The 23,259-nt window shown below is 34.8% G+C and overlaps 1 protein-coding gene across 3 annotated transcripts in view; it reads left to right on the forward strand.

Annotated features, from left to right (window-relative positions):
• METTL25 (methyltransferase like 25) overlaps window positions 1-23,259 on the forward strand; it is a 91,976-nt gene that overhangs the window by 43,835 nt on the left and 24,882 nt on the right. For all 3 annotated transcript variants that reach the window (XR_004991145.1, XM_036456520.2, XM_045588303.1), the window contains exons 6-8: window positions 8,877-8,971; window positions 10,335-10,364; window positions 15,955-16,028. Coding sequence is in view for 2 of the 3 variants with exons in the window: in XM_036456520.2 (XP_036312413.1) it covers window positions 8,877-8,971; window positions 10,335-10,364; window positions 15,955-16,028 (199 nt within the window). In the remaining variant the exon portion in view is untranslated. The remainder of the gene's footprint in view (window positions 1-8,876; window positions 8,972-10,334; window positions 10,365-15,954; window positions 16,029-23,259) is intronic.

Raw genomic sequence — 23,259 nt, forward strand, 5'->3', positions numbered from 1 at the left:
TCGACTAAAGTTTTACTTCTGCCTCTGTAGTGCTGAAGCCTTGGATAAATTAGTTAATCTTTGTGGATCACCTGTAAATTTGAGAAAAGAAAGAGGTTAATTAGATGATATTGGAGGTCTCTGATGACTAATCATATGATCCTTGTCATTTAAATGGAACTTTATGAAACATGCTTTTTATTTCAACTGAATCTCACCTTTATTTATCATGATGTTTAGTTTCAGTTTTAATCTTTTTTTAAAATTATATTGGGTTTGCTAAAAAAAAAAAAAAAAATACTCTGCTTTCTTGCTATGATTCTGCACTTGAATGATAATGTGAAGTTTTTGAATATAATTCTTTTAAATCTGTGCCAGTGTAATAATGGCCATAAATTTTGTTTTTCCCAAAGTTTTATAAGTTTACTTTTTAAGAGGTAAAATTATGTAATAATGACTCAGTAAATGCCTATTTAAGATTTCATTTACTTACAATAACTATTAACAGTTCATTAGTTCAGTAATTCAGCCAGAAACTATCGAGAGCTGTCAGCTTGACTAAGGTATTGGTTTTGTAATCTTAGAGCAGATAAGTAGACTCTACTGTTAGCCTTGTAGGTTTTACTATTTTGTTACATATCACATTACTTCTCACCATTCAACTGGCTTATGAATCAGAAAAATTCTTGCCAGTTAATATGGGATGAACACAAAGGTTTTTAGATGTATTGTACTTGGCAGACTTTGCACAATTACCTCACACAGACAGCTGTATCCGATCTTCAGTCAGTTGTGTGTTTTCCAGAGTGTTGGCACTGATTTTACTTATATCATAGGGCATCTTTTGCTTCCTAGACATAGTTAGATATAGAGTTTTAATATATTTTCCCATTTCTTTTGCTCCTCATTTTTGTGTGACTAATATAAAGTGGTTCTTGAAGCTCATTCAGCATTAAAATAGCTCTCTGTGTTTATGATAAATAAAAGAAGTCAAGAATGTAATTAAATCTAAAATAGAAAATTAATATATCCACTTAAAAGAAGTAGTAAAGAAAAACAGGTTATGCTTCAAAGATAAAATCAAAGCTGATAGAAATTCTTACTGGAAAGTTGACTATCAAATGAATATGAAACAGGCTTTTCAAAAACAATAAATTTACTTATTTTTTTAAGTATAGTTGGTATGCAATATTATATTAGTTTTGGGTGTATAATACTTGAATTGACATTTATGTCCCTGAAAATGCAGTTACCACACTAAGTATAGTAATAATCTGTCACCATGCTAATTTATCACAATATTATTGACTATATTACCCTTCACTATTTCACCCAATTCCCCTCCCCTCTGGCAACCATTATTTGATTTCTGTTTATACAAGTCTGGTTTTGTTTTGTTCATTTGCTTTGCTTCTTTAGATTCCATTTGCAAGTGAAACCATACCATGTTTGTCTTTCTCTGACTTATTTAATTTAGTGTACTAACCTCAAGGTCCATCCATGTTGTCGCAAATGGCAAGATTTCATTTTTTTTTTATTGCTAAGGAATATTTCATTGTATATGTATTTGCATCTTCTTTATCCATTCCTCTTTTGATGGACACCTAAGTTGCTTTCCATATGTTGGCAATTGTAAATAATGCTGGCAATGAGCATAGGGTGCATGAATGTTTTCAAATTAGTGCTTTCATTTTTTTCAGATAAATACGCAGAAGTGTAATTGCTGATCATATATTATTTTAGTTTTTGTGAGGAATTTCTATACTGTTCTTCATAGTGCCTGCATAAGTTTGCAGTCCCACCAACAATGCATAAGGACTCTCCCTTTCCCCCATCCTCACCAACACATGCTATTTGTTGACTTTTAAAAATAGCCATTCTTAGGGGTATGAGGTGGTATCTCAATGTGGTTTTAATTTGCATTTCCCTGGTGCTGAGCATCTTTTCATATGTCTGTTGGCTGTCTGTATGTCTTCTTTAGGAAAAAGGTCTCTTCATGTCTTCTGGCCATTTTTTGAAAACAAGATTAAAAAGAACTAACTTACATCTTACTAGTTTTATAAACAAATTTGTATTTGTATACTTTGGAGCACATGATCTTGAAAAATATTTTGTTATAAATATGTATTCTCTCATTTCTCCCTCTCACTTCCCCCCCCCCCACCCCCTATACTCCCCCCCCCCCCCCCCCCCCGTGGTAAACAAATTTTTAAGCAAGTTGTCCAATTTTTTTCCCATCATCAGTCTGGCACAGTGAATAAATTTTTCGTGGGAAAAATCATGATTTATAATATTAATGTCAACACTGTCTTATAGACTTAATATTTCAGATGTTCCATTTTAAGATTAGAGTCTTGATAAAAGATTATGCGGAGTCTATAAGAGCAAGCAGGGGAAACTTGTCTCGAAGAGTGAGAAGTGCCATTGGGAAGCTGCTATCACAGTGTTTGTCAGGCCAGCAGTGTTTTTACTCAGCACCAGACTTTGCCATTATTATAGCCATTTATGAAAATACCAAGACAGTAGTATCTAGACTGATTGTCTTAAGAAACATTGTTTTATGCCCAGCTGGCATGGCTCAGTGGTTGAGCATCGACCTATGAACCAGGAAGTCACCATTCTATTCCTGGTGAGGCCATATGCCTGGGTTGTGGGCTTGGTCCCCAGTGTGGGGTGTGCAGGAGGCAGCCAGTCAGTGACTCTCTCGCATTTGATGTTTCTATTTCTCTGTCCCTCTTCCTTCCTCTCTAAAATGAATAAACATATATTTTCAAAAAAGAAACAGTGTTTTAGTGTAGACATGATTCTATTAAAGTAATATATACATTTTTAACTGAGTGTTTAGGTTGGGTTTTTTGGGGGTTTTTTTTGGTGTGTGTGTGTATAAGATTCTTTACATATTCCCTTGAGATTACATAACTGTACTTTTAATCAAAGGATAGTGAAGCACTAATGTATTGATTATATAATAGAACTAGAAGTGTAAGAAAAATGAGACACTTTCTATTCCTTTAGGGAGCTTATGATATAGTGAGGAATTCAGAAGGAATTACATAGACCTTCCATGTATGTTTGTGAGTAATATACTCATGCCCCTATGGATCTTAATCAGCTAGGAACATCAATTATTGAAAAAAAATGAATGAAAGAAGTAATGAATGATGAGCATCTAAACCAAGTGCTTATTAAAACTAGATGAGGGAGTAATTTTTTTTATGAATGAAAACTTTCTAAAAAAAGGTAACATTTGGTCTTCATTTAGAAAGATGAATGAGATAAGGAAAGATATTTTGAGAACTTTGTGGAGAAAGGCATAGAGGCAGAAACTATGTTGTATATTCTGAGTAGGGCAAGTCCTTATGGACATATGGCAGAGAGTAAGATGGGAATGAAGGTGAAGATATGAAAATATGAAAAATAAATAATAACAATAAATTTTCTTTAAAAATAAAATATAGCTAGAAATAAAAACAAATTAGGGCCAGATTGTGAGAGCTTTGAATGGTATGCTGAGATCTTAGAATATTATTCAGTAAGAGACAAAGTATACTTTGTTCCATAAAAATATCCTTTTATGTGTTTGTTTAATGCAAAGGAGTTGCATAAATTAATCTCCATTTTTTAGCATGGAGCTAAATCAGAGACAGGGAGACTAGTTAGGAAGCAGCCGTAAATGTCAAAGCAAGGATACATTAGATAAGAATCATAGGAGAAGTCAACAATTTACCAGGACTTTTTCAAAGGTAAACCAACTGACTTGGTGACCGGCGGTGGGGAAATTGGTAGAGGGGAGAGGCCATGAGAGCTAAAGATAATGACAAGGTTTTAGCTTGTTTGATTATATAATGACATATTGGTGAAAATCAGATTTGTGGGCTCAAGAAATTAGTTTGGTTTTGCATATATTTAATTTTAGAAATGTTAAGCAAACAGTTTAAAATTCGTATTTAGAAATTCAGAAAGAAGTTGATAGTGGAGATGTGTAGGGACTAAATTTAAAGGAGTATATGTTAATTGCTTAAGAAAAGAATTTAAAGAGTGGAAACAGAAAACTTGCCATAATGTAATATTGAGTACACTAATGTTTGAAGAGTAGGTAGAACAAAGAGCCTTTGAAAAGAAGAACCTGCTATCAAAACCAAAAATGGCTGGAAGGAGGGGTCAGTTAGGGAGACATATGTAAAACTTTAGTCCATAAATATACATATAAAGAGAAGCAAGTTTTAACATAGTATTGAAATTTAAAAGAATTTCAATTTATGGACTGGTCAAATAAAATGATAGCCAAGACTGATTATTTTTGTTGACTTCAGGGATGGCATTCTAAAGAGTGGAAACAGAACAGATTGTATTAGGTTAGTCATTCTCTATTCATTAAACGAACAGTTTCTTTTATCCTCCTAAGTACCAGGTAATGTAAAACTTGTGGAACAATAACTGGATAGTGCAGAAGTAGAAGTAAATATTAAATTTTTAGAATCACAGTCATTATAACATTATTCAAACACTTTCTTAGCATTGTTTTAAGCCCTTACCTACATTTTTATTTAATATCAAAACTGTTGCAGTAATTTTCCTCTCTGCAGATAGGGAAACTGAATTATAAAGATAGTAACTTTCCCAAGATGACACAAAACTGGTAAGCAGTGCAGTCAGTTAAAATAATAACAGCACACATTGATCAAAGCTTCTATGAAGCAGTGCTAATGGATAGTCTAAAAACATACATAGTAATGCTAATGAAGAAAAGCTTGGGGAGGCAAAGTTAAAAAATTAATTGTGAAATTGCCATGAGAATATTAGATATAAGTTTTGCTAGTTTGCTATGACAAGTAATTTTTGAGGTTAAGTTACTTGTTTTATAAACATCTATATTCATTATCACCTATTTTAGCATTTGTCTTACTTTTTTCTATAATAGTAGAAGTTGATTCATTCGTTCAAAAATATATATTGAATTTGAGATAGCACCAGTGAACAAAAGAAACAAAAATCCCTGTGTACAGGGAGTTTACATTATATTCTAATGGAGACCAGGACAATGGTGTGAGTTGGGAGGGGATAGACAGACAATAAACAATAAATAACTTAAGAAAGTAAGTTAACTAGGGAGACAGAGGTAGCCGCATTAAATGGTGAGATTTCAGCAAAGACTTGAAAAAGGTAAGCAAGTTACAAAATGGATAGCGGGGGAGAGGGGGAAATCATTCCATACAAGGAGGCAATCTGGTGTGTTTGAGGAATCGCAAGAAGCCAGAGTGGAGGTGAGGGAAAACAGTAGAAGAGGAAGGAGATCAGAGAGGTCATAGCTTTGGGTGGAGGAGGGTTGTATAGAGCTGTGTAGCACATTATGTCTTTTACTCTAAGAGAAATGGGAATCAGGGAGTTAAGCAGATGGTACACATCAATTAGAATAACTTGAATTTTATTTACAAATGGATTATTTACAAAGACACGGGTGAAGAAGAGAGGGAATAGTGTAGAAATCAGGGGCTTACCATGCCTATGTTCAAAAGGATAAGGGGAGGAAGAAGTATCTGAAACCTTAAAGGAGAATGACTTAAGGATTGGCTGGCTTTAGAGGTGACCTTCGGTCAGTGGGTGGCTACCTCTCAGAGAGGCAACCAAGACTATGAATATTCTGACCTCAGTCTTTTCTGTCTCTAATCTTCTGCCTAGACTCACCATTGGTCAAACATAGTCAACAGCTAGATGGTATAGGAACCAATTGACAAAGTCCATATGAGTCAGCATCCAGAGGGGTACCTCTAATCAAATGTATCTATATCATTTGTTGTGACTTGTCTTCCACCTCTCCTCAAATTTCAAAATTTCACATTTCATAATTCAGTCTGTCATTACCAAAATTGCGTATATCCTATAACCACTTTTCTGAAATTTTCTTTATTTTTTCTAATAAAAACAAAAAACTAACCTTTTCCTAAGGAAGCACACTTCCCATACACCTCAAGCAGTGGATTTTTCTGTTTCACATACCTTGTGTGAGATAATTACAATAGCTTCCTTATTGCTACTTCTACATTGTGTATCATCGAATGCTATTTGAGAAATCACCCCAAAATTAAATGGCTTAGAGCCACATAATTTTTATTATTTCTCATAGTTTCTGTGGGTCAAGAATTTGGGACCAACTTGGGTGTGGGTTTTTTATATTCTTTTCCTGGAAACAATATACCATACCCCTTTCAATGGAATGAATTTTCCAGAAATACTGTTGCACTTGCAATCTAATATTAAGTACTAATTTTTTCCAAAGTTTTCTTTAGATTATTACTGAGATAGGGTTGTTTTACCTTTTTCAGGCAAGTGGGCATACTTTGTTCCTAGCAGCATAATGTGAATTGCAGAGCAGTGATGGTACACTAATTATATCTTCCATTACAAATTCACTGTATATTTTTTAAATGAGATTCCCTTCACATTTATACAATAAGCTGACTTTGGTCTCCTCTTTCCCAGTGTTACAAGTTCATTTTTTTGGCATTTGTTTGAGATATTACAAGTTAGAAAATTGCTAGTTAATTATCATTTTGAAGTATAATAATCTAGTATTATGTTTTTTTTTTGGTATTAATTAATCCTTTTAAGACCTACTTGGTTTCTTTGTTGTTTTTTCTTTCTTTCATTAGATATTCCTTTAATCTCATGGTTTGCTTCCTCAGTTAAGTCGCTGCTCAAATATCACATCCTCAAAGAAGACTTCTGCATAATTAGGACAGAGCTATCCAACTATGGGTGCTTTGTGAGTGTTCCTGAGACACGGCTTCCTGCAACCCATGGGTTTTGCTTCAACACAATCATCCTGTTCTGATTATTCCAGTTTGACATACAAATTTTGCCATATTCCAAGAGTGCTGAGCTATAAAAAGTTTGGAAAGCATTACATTAAGATAGCATTACATAAAGATTTAGATGTGAAGTGGTTCAGACTCAAAGTAACAGTGGCAGAGGGATATTTACCTTTCAGTCCAGAAGTAGGTGATTGGAGCTGGTGTGAGCGCTAGGTAACAAAGTATTCCAAGAACCTAGAATCCTTTTATTTTGCTGTGCCATCCTATGCTGCTCTTGTTTACATGGTCCTAGGTGGCTTGCCCCTCCCTTTGAACATATGACCTAGAATCTGCACACATCATTTCTGCTCACATTCAGTTCTGCAAAACTTAGTCTTATCACTATCCTAATGTCTGCACTTAAGTCTGCAAATTGCAGTCTCTAATCTGAATAGCTAAAAATTGAATGCTATCTTAATACAAGGAACAAGGAGAGAATGGATAGAGAGGAGGAAGAACTAGCTGTTTTATTGGTTAGTACTTTTCCTAAACACCCTGTATAAATAGCCCAACCCATCTTTGTAAATGCTTTACCCTTACAATAAGACCTAGGTGTTTCTGTCTCTTTGTAAGAAAAAAATTAAACTACTTCTAGTAGCCCTTTCATTTAGAAATAATTGTGTCTCAGTTAAATCATAAAGCCTTCTCAAGACACTGTTTCAAGTCCTCTTGGAAATAGAGGAAGTGGTCCAGGGTCCCTAGGACCTGGATAAGTTTCAAGGGCTCCAGGAATCCTGTGTAACTGTGAGTGAAATTGTTTATATATCTTGTAGGTTAAGAGCATGGCCTCTGAAATCAGACTTCCTGGAATTAAATTCAAGCTGTGCCATGTGCTAGCTTAGCAGTTTAGGCAAGCAATTCACTTAACCTTTCTGTGCTCAGTCTCCGTATCTGAAACATGAGAATAAGAGTATATCTACTTCATGGAATTGCTATGGGGATCAGTTAATACATTTAAAGCACTTGTAATAGTGCTAATAATATTAAATGCTATGTAAATAGTAGTATTATTATTACTATTCCTGGGAGGTTCATATCTTCCATCTGATTATTAGTATGGTCTATTATAAGTCTTAAGTTATTACCTGAAAGAAAACATTTTCACAGGCTTATGATCTCTGAAATTTAAATTTTATCTATTTTAATCTAAAGTCATCTGATTCTTCATAGCACAAAAGTTTATTTAATGGAATTTACCTCCATATTCTCTTTTAGAGTTTTCTTATTTTCAAGATTTTAGTTCAGTTTTACTTTTTAATCTAGTAGAATAACTTCACTTATCACAATTTTCTTTTGTCACAGTTTTGATAAAATTTAAGCTCTTATTTTGCAGGCTTTAATTTAAAATAGAAATTGGTTTGTTTTCCTTTTCAAAAACTTTCGAATAGTTCTACATAAGTTGTTTAAGCATCAACAAGTTGCATGTGTAACTCTACATCAGTTGGGCAACAAATGAATGTTGATTTTTGTTATTGTTACTTGAACCATGAATGCAATTGAGCCAGATTGAATCACAGTTGAAAATATTTCAGCCTCTTAATAAGATGAAAAAAGAATAGTATTTACAGCTGTTCTTTTTTTGAAAAGTGAACAGTGGCTGAAAAAAAAAATGATACTTCAACATTATTTGGAGCGAATTAATATTGTTCTGTAATAAACTGCCAAATGTCATATTTGATAAATCATTTTTCTAGAAAGTAAGGTCAGCAGTAAATGTCCAGTATCTCATTAATCATCTACTATACACTGAACAGGAAAAATATTTCTATTTTAAACTACGTTTGCTAAATCTTAAAGAAATAATTTTGGTTGGTTTTAAATTGTTGGCGCTTAACCACCAACAGCTGTTGTTCAGAAAATATCATTTTCATTACATGAATATGCTTTCAATTAAGAAACTGGAATGAACTGTTAAACATTACCACTTTCATGTTGAACTACTGTTTGACTCTCTTAGTGATTGATTTCCTTTCTCAATAGATTGTTTACTTTAACTGAAAGAGGAAGAATTTTATTGAAATAATCCATATTTTTCCCCATCTGCAGAATGTACCCAAGAAAAATGGGGATTTCCAATGTGCCATTATTTAAAGGAAGAGAGATGGTCGTGTGGTCGCAATGCCAGAATGTCAGCATGTTTGGTATGATTGTATTTTTTTCTTTCTGTACTAAGAACTTTATCTAGATGTTGCAAAATGTATTATTTTTGGCTAATACCATCCATTAAATGCCAAATTTTGCAGAGCATCATCATTGATGTATTTCAAATTATGGGGGAAAAAGACTTTCTCTTTCAACATAATCACTCTACATGCAATATGGTGACAAGTTATAGTTATACTATAATCTACATTATACTTAATTTTTAAATATAATTACTTCAGTTGTTATATAAAATGTACCAACTGCCAACTCTTTTTTTAAGATTTTTTAATTGATTTTTAGAGTGAGAGGAAGGTGAGAGGAAGAGAGAGAAACTTCAATGTGAGAGCAACATTGCTTGGCTACCTCTTGCATGCACCTACTGAAGATCTAGCCTGCAGCCTGGGCTTGTGCCTTGATTGGGAATTGAACAAATGACCTTGCAGTGCACAAACGACACCCAACCAATTGAGCCACATCAGCCAGGACAATCAAGTCTTAAACAGAGTTACTTCAGTGCTCTATTCCCAGTTCTGTGGTGTGTTTGTATTTATAGAAGGCAATTTGGTCTCCTAATTTTTATAGAATAGGAAAATGGAATATGGAATAAATATTAGTTAAATAAAACCTTTATTGTGCTTGATTTGACTAATGTCCTTAGACCTAGTATACTGGCTGATAAATAATGCATATTTTTATAATTTTATATGTAGCTGATTTTAAATTTGTTCTTAAGATCCAAAACATTTTTATAAACATTATTTACAAACATTTCCTAATATTTCTAAAAAAATACTCTTAACCTAATATATAAGATATAAATGAAAGATTTATTAGAACTTGCAGACCAAAAATATATGTACTTTTCTAAACTTAACTTTTACCTATAATCTGTTAATTTTTTTAATGAGAGATATATTCTATGTTTACAAAAAATTTAAAAGAAAATAGGTTAAAAGTAGTATATAAATGTCTATGTATATGCATAAGAATAGCTCTGGATTTATCTGATTGTTTTAGCTACCCTAAAAGTGAGCCAAGAATATGTCATTTCATTTCTTTCCTGTTTCCTAATGCCTTCTAAAATTCAAGGATTGTATACAGTACGGGTGTGTGTTTGTGTATATGACACACGTAAATTATAAATCAGCCCTAGATTATATAAGTAAACTAGTTAACATTCCTTAATGATGTTAACACTTTTAAGTGTATAAACATACATGTTATCACTTAATTAATCTTTTTAAATGTCACTTTTACAAGCCCTTATATAGTATGTTTATAAGTCTTATATGATAAGACTAAATATATCAGCCGTCTTAGTCTTATTTTTTTTTTTTTTTTCTTTTTCTCTCTTTAAAGGCACTGGAGCGGGTTGCAGTTGGCCAAGGGGTAAGTTATCTGAAGTTTATCTGATTCCGCTGATGAACACGATAGTTTTCTCTCAAGTGCTCCTCATACTTGACCTGCTGATGAACTTAAAACCTGATGGATTTTCATAAATATTGCCTCTTTTTTGTCACCTCCTCAAATTTAAATTTATACTTCTTTTTATAAGTTTACATTAAAATATAATTGAACTTTTAGAAAAAGTAAATTGAACTTTTAGAAAGACTTCCACATTATTCTCTTCTCTCTTATTTCTTCATGATGTACTAAACAGTCTTCAAATACTTCTAAAGAATGCTGTCACTAACTATCTGTCTTTCAATGGGCTCAGTTTAAGCAAGAAAATCAAGGTATAGCATTAAATTTATTTTCTGACTGTAATCCAAAACACATTTTACAATTGGTTGTTTTTAACTTTTTTCTTTATTTTCTTGATTATTCATTAGTTGCAATAGCAAATAGGTTTATACACAAAAACCAAAGTTAAATATCGCCAAAATATCCATATAACTTCCTAATCCTCTACCTTAAGATTCATGAAACATGCTAGAAATTTTAAAGTTATTTTTAAGAGTTCTTTTTAAACTTTTCTCAAGATTTTTCTTGTTGGACTTAAATTTTAGAAACCTCTCTTTTGCTCTTCAAGAATCATATGTCAATTTAAATTTTTTAAATAGTCAGTTTAAAATAGTAGCAACAAGTATCATTTACTAAGTGCTCACTTACCCTGGACCAGGCACGAAACTAAAAACTTTGTTTTTAAATGTCACCATCTAAAAATTGATAAAAATGGAATTTTTTATTTATTTATTTTTTATTTTTATTTTTTTAAATATATTTTATTGATTTTTTTTTTGCCCCCGTCCTTCCCTCCCATATATCCCCTCCCTCCCCAGAGTTTTGTGTCCATTGGTTATACTTATATGCATGTATAAAAGTCCTTCAGTTGATCTATTAAGACATTAGAGCATATTGTTTTGGCTTGTGCTTTAATCTTCAACTACTAGTTTGCATTTTCTCTTCAATAGTTACTGTTTAGTGGCCTTGGACACATGTCATAATTTCTCTGTAGCTTATTTTTTTATATGTAAAATAGGAAAAATAACAGTAATAATGGGAATACAAATAATACCTTCTTTATAGAGTTGTGAGAATTAAATGAATGAAAAATGAAAAATTTAAAACAATATATAGTACATGATAAATACTCAAATGTCAACTGTTGTTGCTCTTATGGATAATTAATAATTATGGTTATGAAAATAATATTTAAATCTAACACAAAGGTTACAAAGCATTATTCAAAGTTTTCTTCATCAACTGAAGCATACTACCCTGTTTCCCCGATAATAAGACTGTCTTATATTAATTTTTGCTCCCAAAGATGCGCTAGGTCTTATTTTCAGGGTGTGTCTTATTTTTCCATGAAGAAGAATACGGTACACATTTATTGTTAAATGAAAATAAAGAAAATTTATTACCTGTATACGGTATGGTAGTATAATAATTATCAACACAAACCAGACAAACTGTGAATCCTACAGTATCAAGAATTTACTCATTTATTCAGTGACAAGCATATCATCATCTTCTGGACCATCATCATAACAATCCAATTCCTGAATTTCCTGGTGAATTTCTTGTGACTCCATTTCTTTCAGAATCAGTGGACCAAATCTCTCATGTTTAGCCTAGGGGGGCCTTATTTCGGGGGGATGCCTTATATTTCACTCAGAAGGAAACTTGTAAGTAGGTTTTATTTTCGGAGGGTGTCTTATTTTCAGGGAAACGCGGTATATACATAGTATTATGAGATTGGTACTATTATTATCCTGTGATACATTTGAAGAAACTGTTTAGTGGAACCTGAGATTTGAATCTCTCACTTTGGAGCCAAGCCCTTAACTGCTCTACTGCATATCAACTTAGTGGTTCTCTAGTAGCCTGGAAGATGAAAGTGCCTTTATCATAATGCCCCAAAGCATGTGTATGGTGTTTTTCAATTTCCCAAGTACTTGCTCATGTTTATAATCAATCTTATGAGTTGGGTATTATACCAAACTTACATAACATGATACCCAGCAGAATTTTAATAATGTATTCCAGCTCCCTTAATCAATGGCAAAGTCCCAACTTTCAGTTTAGTGCCCTTTCCACAAGACCTGTAAAATGCATGTCTCTCTCTCTCTCTCTCACACACACACACATACTTTAATGGTGCACTCTCTTTGCTCCCTCCCATTTTAACATGCATTAAAGCGTAAAGTGATTTATCACTTGTGAAGGAAAGAAAGTAAACTCTGAGCCAGTTTATTCCTGGAATAGTCAGGCCTAGGCTGCGTAAATGTTGACAGTGCTGACCCCCTTCTGTATTTACCAAGATAGATAGTCCTAGTTATGCCAGGAATGCACATTTGAAGGCACTTCATTACTCTCTTCCCTTCCTCTTAGGAAACAGCTGTAAAGTTCTTATTTACTCAGAGTAACTTGGGAATGATGATTTATACCATCCTGTTTGTATTTTTCTATGTGTCCCATTTCTTTATGTTCCCTTGTTAAAATGAATTTCTTGGTCTTACTTATAGATTTTCTACAATTGGTTTTTAATAACAATATAAATATGCACTTATTTCTCAGTCATCTTGATATAATTTTATATAATTTTCAAAAGTATGGCAAAGGAGAGCTTTAACTATTTTAGGAGTTTTATATAAAAGTCACATAAAATTAAAGTCCCCATCTCTTACACCTAATCAAATTAAGAACTCTGTAAGCCACTTGTAATACTAATATTTCACTTCGTGTAATAATATATTTCCCAAAATGCTTTGAATTTTATTTTATTTTACTTTTTTAAAATGTATTTTATTGATTTTTTACAGAAAGGAAGGGAGAGAGATAGAGAGCTAGAAACGTCTATGAGAGAGAAACATCAACCAGCTGCCTCTTGCACACTCCCTACTGGGGATGTGCCCACAACCAAGGTACATGCCCTTGACCAGAATCGAACCTGGGACCTTTCAGTCCACAGACCGATGCTCTACCACTAAGCCAAACCAGTTTCGTTCAAAATGCTTTGGATTTTAATAGAACAATATAAAAGTAGGTGTCAATAGATGAAAAGAGATTTCAGCATTTTTGTGAGAGAACTGAAGGATACTTGCAGGGAGGGGAAGTGAGGCACAGGTGATAAAGTAGAGAGTTTTGGGTATTGCAGAAATAAATTATTCAAAATGAAAAATATATCCAAAGATGGGAAATTTTGAATAAAATGTTTTGAAGTGTGAATGTTTGGAATATGAAATATTTCAGAAAAGGAAAATTGAAGTCTCAAGGAGTTGCATTTGGGGGGGGAAATTCATATAAGAAATGTGCCTTTTATTTTTTAAGGTTTTTATTGATTTCAGAAAGGAAGGGGGAGAGAAAGAGAGATAGAAACCTCAATGACGAGAGAGAGCCATTGATGGAGAGAGAGCCAGTGATCAGCTGCAACCCGGGCATGTGCCCTTGATCAGAATCGAACCTGAGACTCTTCCGTTCCCAGGCCAATGCTCTATCCACTGAGCCAAACCAGCTAACGTAAGAAATGTGCCTTTAAAAGGTTATAAATTTTTGTGTGGACACTCAAGTGTGTGTATGTCTGCTTTTAGTGAGTTATTGTAAGAGTTATTGTAAGAGTTTAGGGGCTGATATTCCTAATGCCATTCTTACTAGACTCACCCTCCACACTATTCCCACCATTCAGAAAAGATACATATGTTCATTCAAATTGCTCTATTAAGATCCCACAAGACATTCTTCAGTGACTTAAGAAGGTAATACCATCAGGGGAAGACCCAAGAAATAATGATGGACCTTCAACTCTCAATTTGTGGTCTTTTGAGTGTCAGCGTTTGGGCCCACGTGTAGGAACCTGACATTAGATGGGGGAGAGGGACAACAGAGTAGGTTTTCTTCCTGAGCACACAGGCAACGTTTATTTTGTGCTACACTCATCTGCGTCCAAACATTCCGGTCGAAAACATGAAAATAACCATGTTGGTCTTTGATGAAAAATAGGAGTTACAAAAGGAAAACTCAGTCAATATATACATACATTTCACTGAACTCTTTAATGATCTCTATCAGGTCATTGAATAGTTTTTAGATTTTATCTTATTTGACTTCTCAAAAGCAGTTAATATTGTTGACTTCCCTCCATTTTTGCTTCTTTTTCTTTTTCTTTTTTCTAATACGTAATAACTTTGCATTGAAGCTGGTCATTGTTGCTGATATTATTTTGAGTTTGATTTTTCTCTACTCTCAATAGTAACAGGTCTTTGGGATATGAATGGAGTTTGATGAATTTCATAGTTTCTTGGTTTAAAAATACCTGTTGCTTTGCTACTGTAAAATACTCTTCTTCTGTGCACTCTTTCTGTGTTGACACTTGAGCACATGGGTTTGAACTCTATGGATCCACTTTTGTGTGGGTCTTTTTTCCCCAATAAATTCTTGTACTGTTTTCTAGCCATGGTTGGGAGTCCATGAATGTGGAGGGCCAACTATATGCATTGATTTATGCCATTTTATGCAGGGGACTTGGGCACCCACAGATTTTGGTATCTGTAGGGGGTCCTGAAACCAATCCCCCTAATGTTACTGAGGGATAGCTTAAGTTTCAGGAAACTTAAAAGTTATACACAGATTTTTGACCGTGTGGAGGTTATCGCCCCTAACCCTCAAGCGTCAACTATATAACACTGTTTTTCCTTCTGCTTCTGGGAAACGATCATGTTTCATTGGGGACCTTGTCTTCATCCATTCCTTTTTTCCTTTGGGGAAACCTTTGCACCTTCCTGGACACCTCCTACCTCTTTTTCCCCAGGAAATGAAGCCTTACCAAGACGTCAATCTCTGATACTGTGTCCATTCCAAGGTTGTTGTTTTTAAGCCTACAAGTAGCCAATGCTATGATCATTCAGGCCTCAGACATATTTTTAATGTGTCCTTACTTAAGGTAGCACCATCTGTTTCTGGGTGTTGATTCTATTGTAGATAATATCCTCTCTAATCCATCCCCATTGGGGCAAACCCACATTCTCTTTCACATTTATTCTGTCTTACTGCTGTCTTATACAGATATGGATGATTATGAAAGTTTATTTCTACATATTTAACTGATAAGCACTCCATTTGGAATGTTAGCTCATTTTTCGTTGGTAACATTTTAAAATATATTTTTATTGATTTTTTACAGAGAGGAAGGGAGAGGGATAGAGAGCTAGAAACGTCCATGAGAGAGAAACATCGACCAGCTGCCTCTTGCACACCCCCTACCGGGGATGTGCCCACAACCAATGTACATGCCCTTGAGCGGAATCGAACCTGGGACCCTTCAGTCTGCAGACCGACGCTCTACCACTGAGCCAAACCAGCTTTGGCTCTTTGGTAACATTTTAATTTAGGATGGAAAATTATAAAAAATTGTATCTTAGGTTTCACATCAGGTTTTTAACATTCACTTATGGTCCCAACTCTCTTGTATTGATTTCATTTCTGTTATTTGTTTCTGTGTTTATATATGTCTACTTTTTTTTTTTTTTTTTTTCAGCTGCCTACAGAATCACTCTTCTATCGTGCTGTCCTTCAGGATATTATTAAAGATGGTTATGGCATCACCAAATGGTATGAGGATTTTATTTTAATAAGAATAACTGCTGTATTGTATGTGAAGTGGCTTTTAGTTTTCAGGTGAATTTATTCAGGGTCACTTTATTGATAGAAGAAGCTTTTAATTTGAGCATAATTTTAGTAAGGAACAAAGAAGTATGCAATAACTGTATTTAGGTTAATCATTATTAAAGTGGAAGCTCAAATGATTTCTTTTTGTTGTGAAAGATTGTTATAATGATAAATATATGCAAAATGTACTTTAGATTTTTAGTACTATTAAAATGTTATATGTAAGTAATTTGGTGAATATAATATCATTGGAGCAGGAGTTATATTTAAAATGTTGCACAACTAATACTGCATTAACCACTTAACCAATTAAAACAGATATTGATTATAAATATTTTGGCCATTCGGATCTCTACTGGTAGAATAGCAGCCCTGCATATGCTTTTTTGTTATTGTTTCTGACTTTCCCAAATAATGCCTTACTTATGCAGAAGCAAGGGGTTGGAGAATTTTTCCATAATATTGATTCAATAACTGCTGTACTCAAGAATACATTTGTAATCCTAACAAGTTTTATGAATGCCTCCTTTTTAATTATAAATTTAGGATTTTTATAGCCAACTGATTTTAATAGGATTATTCTTCAAATTGCCATAAGGAAACTTTCAGGTTCTCAAAAACTAATCTACACATAATAATGAAGATAGAAGGTACTTTAGATTAGGTATTATTTCTCTGAAAGAGGAAATCACTTTTTTACTGAAAGAATTTACGGCACAAATATCTACATATACTGTTGGTTTCAACTGTCTTTTCTATGTAGATGACTCCCAAATCTGTACCTAATCTCCATTCTCTTTTCCATATACTAGAGCAGGGGTCCTCAAACTTTTTAAAGTGGGGGCCAGATCACGGTCCCTCAGAGAGCTGGAGGGCCGGACTATATGAACTACTAATTCCTACTGTAACACCTCGGCTGCGCTCACTGCCCAAAAAACCTGGCGGGCCGGATCAGACTCCTCGGGCCGTAGTTTGAAGACGCCTGTTAGAGGCTCAGTGCATGAGATTCATGCACTATGTGTGTTGCGGGGGGAGGGTCCTTCAGCCCAGCCTGTGCCCTCTTGCAGTCTGTGACCCCTAAGCCGGCAATCAGACATCCCTCTCACAGTCCGGAGCTCTTGCAATCCGGGACCCTTCACTCCTTACTGCCTGCGCAGTGCAGGTGGGAGAGGCTCCCCCCACTGCTGTTGCACTTGCCAGCTGTAAATTATATAACTAACTATCCACTGTGTAGTACATTTTAAATAAATGTAAAGTAATATTGAATGTGAACTGGGATTGAAAAATGAAAAAAGAAATAAAATAAAATAATTTAATCACAGTTTAAATTCCCAGTGGGGCTCTAGTCCATTTTAGGACTATTTATTTCTAGTTCACCTTTACTCATACAGTGTGAACTTCCAGACACCTAACTTAAATGTGAATGCTTTACCCGGCATACATGGTCTTCATTGTAGGTAGGCCATGAACTCTTAACTTTTCTCTCACTGGAAATGTTATTCTACTGAAAGCTGTGATGGTCTTCTCTGCCCACTCTGTTGACTGGTCAACAGTGCTTATTCAAGAATTCACGGATGCTTCTGGGAAAATGCAGCCCTAAAATCTGAGCTCATTCTTTTTGGTTACCGTCTTTTCCTAGATATTTGTTCTTAATTTAAATTTCCTTGATCATTCTTACATAGTTATTACAATACTAGAGGCCCAGTGCACAAAATTCATGCACGGGGGTTGGGGGGGGGGGCGGGGAAGGCTCAGCCCCAGCCTGCACCCTCTCCAATCTGGGACCTCTCGGGGGATGTCTGACAGTTGGACATCCCTCTCACAATCCCGGACCGCTGGCTCCTAACTTCTCACCTGCCTGCTAGCCTGATTGCCCTTAACTGTCCTCCCTCTTACCCCCCGCCAGCCTGGTCACCCCCAATTGCCTCCCCCATCGTCATGGTTGCCCCTGATCACCCCTTACCATCCCCCTGCCAGCTTGATCACCCCAACTCCCCTCCCCCCATTCTGGCCTGGTTGCCCCACGCAGCCTGGTCATCCCTCACTAATCCCCCTCCTGGCCTGGTCACCCCCAACTGCCCCCTCCACACCAGCCTGGTTGCCCTGAGCAGCCTGCTATTCAGTCGTTTGGTCATCCCTCACTAACACCCCTGCTGGCCGGCCTGGTCACCCCACCCAGCCTGCTGTTCAGTCGTCCATCCAGTTGTTTCAGTCATGATGGCCACTGGCTTTTTATGATTACGACTGTTTTCTAATTATCAATTTGTACTTTTTAATTCCTTCACGATTTTCACCCAGCCTCCTAAGCTCCTTTCCCATCTGGAGCCATCAGCTTAGTCTCTGTATCTATGAGTCTGTTTCTGTTTTTATTTGTTTGTTTGTTTGCTTGTTTTTTTTTCCCTTTAGATTCCACATATAAGTTAAATCATATGGCATTTGACTTTCTCTGTCTGATTTTCTTCACTTAGTATAATACTCTCTACATCTATCCATGTTGTTACAAATTATAAGATTTCATTCTTTGTTTGACCAAGTAATATTCCATTATATATTTGTACCACATCTTTATTATCTATTTTTTCTGTTGATGGGCCCTTAGGATGCTTGCATATTTTGGCTATTGTAATTAACACTGTAATGAACATAGGGGTACATATATCTTTTTAAATTAGTGTTTTGAATTTATTGGGATAAATACCCAGAAGGAATTGTTGGGTCATAGGTAGTTCTATTTTTAAATTTTAAGAACCCTCCATACTGTTTTTTATAGTGGCTGCACCAGTCTACATTCCCATCAATAGTGCATGAGGGTTCCCTTTACTCCACATCCTCACCAACTTGTTTATTGATTTATTGATTATAGTCACTCTGATTGGTGTGAGGTGATATCTCAATGTGATTTTAGTTTGCATTTCTCTGTTGTCTAGTGATATTGAGCAGATTTTCACATGTCTATTGGCCATTTGAATATTCTCATTGAAGAAATGTCTATTTAGGTCATCTGCCCATTTTTAAATTGGATTATTTTCTTACTGTTAAGTTTTATGAGTTATTTATAAATTTGCGGTATTAAACCCTTATTACAATAGATCTATCATTGGCAAATATTTTCCCCAGTTGGTAGGCTGTGTTTTGTTTTATTGATGGTTTCCTTTGCTGTGCAAAAACTTTTTAGTTTGATGTATACAAGAATAAATTCAAAATGCATTAAAGACCATGCCCTGGCCGGGTGACTCAGTTGTTGGAGCACTGAACCATGCACCAAAGCGTTGCAGGTTCAATTCCCAATCAAGGCACAAACCTACATTGCTGGTTCGATCCCCAGTCAGGTGTGTACCGGAAGCAACTGATCGAAGCTTCTCTCTTACATCGATGTTTCTAGCATTTTGGAGATTAGCAGTCCAAAATCAGTTTCACTGGGCTAAAATCAGGTGTCAGCAGAACTGCATGATTTCTGGAGGCTCTAACAGATAAACTATTTACTTACCTTTGACAGTTTCTAAAAGCATCCTACATATAGGGGTGGGCAAAGAGATTTACACTTGTGAGTACACAAAACACAAGATTTTATTCTCATATTATTTATTAAGTATTGTAGTATTTTCCATAGGAGCAACTGTAAACCTACTTTTGCCCCTGTATTTTGGCTCTTGGCTGCTTTCTTCATCTTCAAAGTAGCATTGTAGCCTCTTCAAATCTGACTCTGACTCTGACCTCCTCTTCTTCCTCCCTCTTCCACTTTAAAGTGTTCTTTAGATTATGTTGAGGCCATCTGGATAATCCAGGGTGCTCTGTTTATTTTAAGGCCAGCAGAATGGAAAAAACTTCATCTGCAACCTTAATTCCTTCTCTTCATGTAACATAATATATGCATAGGTTCTGAGAATTATAACGTGGACATCTTTGGGTAGAGTACTATTCTCCCTGCCACATACACAAATTAGTAATAGTGATTGCTATTATTATGAAAAGAAATCTTTAAAACTTTATTGAAACCAATATTTATTAATACTATCTTTCTTTTCCCAAAACTCTGTACACAATTAATATTTGTAGCACTAAGTGTTTTATGGGGCACACTCTAGGAAACACAGAAATATCTTAAAAATAATTATTCTAACTTCTTCTAAGAACTCATTTGTGATTTATGTAATAAATCGGGGCGGGGGCCGGGGGGGCAGCTCATCCTGCACCCTTTCCGGTCTGGGATCCCTCTCACAATCCAGGACTGCTGGCTCTCAACTGCTCATACAACTTGAAATAATCAGGTTTAGAACTGAATTCATAATCTGTGTTTTCAGTATACCATGTTTTTTTTATTTAAATTTTGGGGGGATTTTTTAAAATATGATTTAAGTTGCATGGCGTTGTAAATCAAGATTAACTTGATTGAATCTCTAGCCAGCAAGAGTACTAAGAAAATATGATCACTTATTTAACTTATTTTTCATTTTGTTTTGTTTGGGGTTTTTTTCATTAACCAAAATAAATTGTCCCTGGTGATAAACTGTTTCAGAATACCTGAATTATTTTTCTAAAAGTTTCTTTAAATGTAATCATTTATGTAGCCTAAGATTAGAAGTAAACTTTTTTGTGGACTTAAATATATAGCATTTTTATTCTATTAATTATAATTGTTATTTAGCGTCTAATATTTAGGTTAAAACTCAGGCACTTATAGAGAATTATTTTTCATATAATTGGCCCTTATCTGGAAATTTTCTAAGTGAAATAAAATGCCAAGGAAGGAATTTCATGGGGTAAAAATCGCTTAAAACTCTTGGAAAGAGGGCAGGGAAAATATGTATATATTTTACTCACTTTATAATGAATACTATAAACAGCTATATAAGAAATATATAATTTTGATGCCTATACTTATGTATAACCATTTAATTTTTATTTTGCTATAATCAAATAAGAAAGTGAAAAACCATATAATGAAAAGTGGCTCACAAAATTAAAGCTAATAATTTAATCCATAATATGTGGTCACATTGGAATTAGCAAGCCAGTATCTTTTAAATTGAAGAATACAGTAGTCTATAAAGAGTTTTGGAGCTCCCTTAAATGATTGCCATTTTCAGCAAAATTTTGATATTTTAAATCTTTTAATATCTACTAGCATATAAAAGACACAAAATAAATCAAGATTTTCTGATGCTGGAGAAAATGAATTTTAGTACTTTCTGCCCTGCCTGTTCTTGTTTTCAGTTATTTAGTATAATATATATACATCAGCTTCACCTTTTCCTAAAACTTTCTGCACTAATGTCGCCTCTTTGGAAAGTTGCACAAGTGAACCATGTTCTTACAGTTGTATTTTTAGAAAAGAATGTGGGTGGTGTAGGATTCACTTGAGTAGAATTTTAATCAGATCTAGTGCATTCACTTTTATTAAAAGAAAGAATAGTAATTCCTTTTTAGCATGCTGGCCATGCTTTATTCTGACAGAGGGCGCCTTTTAATCTGTTCTCCCAGTCCCATCATTTGTCTTTCAGGAATGGTAATGGTCATGTCACATACTTCAAATGTTTGAGAATTCCTTTTTGTTTTATACTTAAAAACTAAATATCTTTATTAAGTCATCAAGGTCATGTCTAATCTGTCACTAGTAATATTCTTTCCAGCCTAATTCATCACCCCCTTCTTCCTCCTCTGCATGCACACCGGCCTGGATTATGCATCGTTGCCCATGCTGTTAGTTTTGCAATTTGTATGCCTCCTTGGAGCACCTTTATCTTCTGGTAATATCCTTCCCCCCATTCCTGCCAGTCTTTCCTCCCATGATCTCTGGCGAGTAAAACCCCAGGTATTCTTTAAAACCCAGTTTAGGAAACATTCCTGATATATATCTTTTTTTCTTTCTCACTCTCTTCTTTTCTTCCATGGTATTTAATCTATGATTCATGGCTCTTATTGAATTTAATAGTAGTTATTTGTATCTATTCTTTTACCACCTAGTGAGCTCTCCTGGTATTCAGTCTTATTAAATGAAATTATATATTATACTGGTTAAGAGCACACATACTGGAAATGCTCATTGGATGCCATTGCCCCTCCAACTACTATTCTATATCTGTTGTTTATTTTATTTTTTAAATATATTTTATTGATTTTTTACAGAGAGGAAGGGAGAGAGATAGAGAGCTAGAAACGTCGATGAGAGAGAAACATCGACCAGCTTCCTTCACACCCCCCACTGGGGATGTGCCCGCAACCAATGTACATGCCCCTGACCGGAATCGAACCCGGGACCCTTCAGTCCGCAGACCCACGCTCTACCACTGAGCCAAACCGGTTTCGGCTGTTGTTTCTTTTTAATGGAAAATTCCTTCAAAGTGCTGCCAGGTTCCTTCCCCCCCCCCCCCCATTTTCTCTTGTATTCTAGTCAGATTTTACTGCTGTGTTACTGAATCCCATTATTAGTTCCCAATCCTTATCTTATTTGGCCTGTTTTCAGGGTTTCACGCGATTTACAACTTTTTATTGCAGCCATTTTTCTCTCATACTAGGGAAAGTCCCTCACAAAATACTCATCTTTTTCTCTCTCTTTTTTTAGTTTATTTTGCTGATTCTTCTTTTTTCAAACCTTTAATTATTGGAGCTCTTTTTTTCCTCTATATATCTACTACCTAGGTGATCTCATTGTCTCATGGCTTTAAATACCATATATGTTGATAAACACAGGAAATTACAGTTTTGTTCTTCCAGTTGCTCAGGCCAAAAACCCTAGAGGAGTCTTCAACTACTCCCTTTTTCACACTGCTAGATCCAGTCCTTCAGCAATTTTATAGTCTCCCTCAAAATATATCTAAAGTCATACCACTTTAGAGGTCACCAACCTTGTTCAATCTACCATTGTTTCTCATCTAGATTATTATTATTTTATTTTTATTAAATGTATTGGGGTGACATTGGTTTATAGGATCTTATAGGTTTCAGGTGTGGATTTCTATGTTTCAAAATATTTATATTGCACTGTGTGCCCATCACCCAAAGTCAATAACTTCCTAATTGGTCTTCTTACTTCTAGTTTGTTCCCTATAGTCCATTCTCTCCACAGTAGCCATGATGATCCTATTAAAAGTTAGATTTTGCTCAAAATATTTTCATGGTTTCTTATTCACTTGGAAGTGAAGTTAATATTTTTACTGTAGTCTACAAAACCTTA

Source organism: Pipistrellus kuhlii, unplaced genomic scaffold (genome assembly GCF_014108245.1).
Source record: "Pipistrellus kuhlii isolate mPipKuh1 unplaced genomic scaffold, mPipKuh1.p scaffold_m20_p_3, whole genome shotgun sequence".
Lineage (NCBI taxonomy): Eukaryota > Metazoa > Chordata > Mammalia > Chiroptera > Vespertilionidae > Pipistrellus > Pipistrellus kuhlii.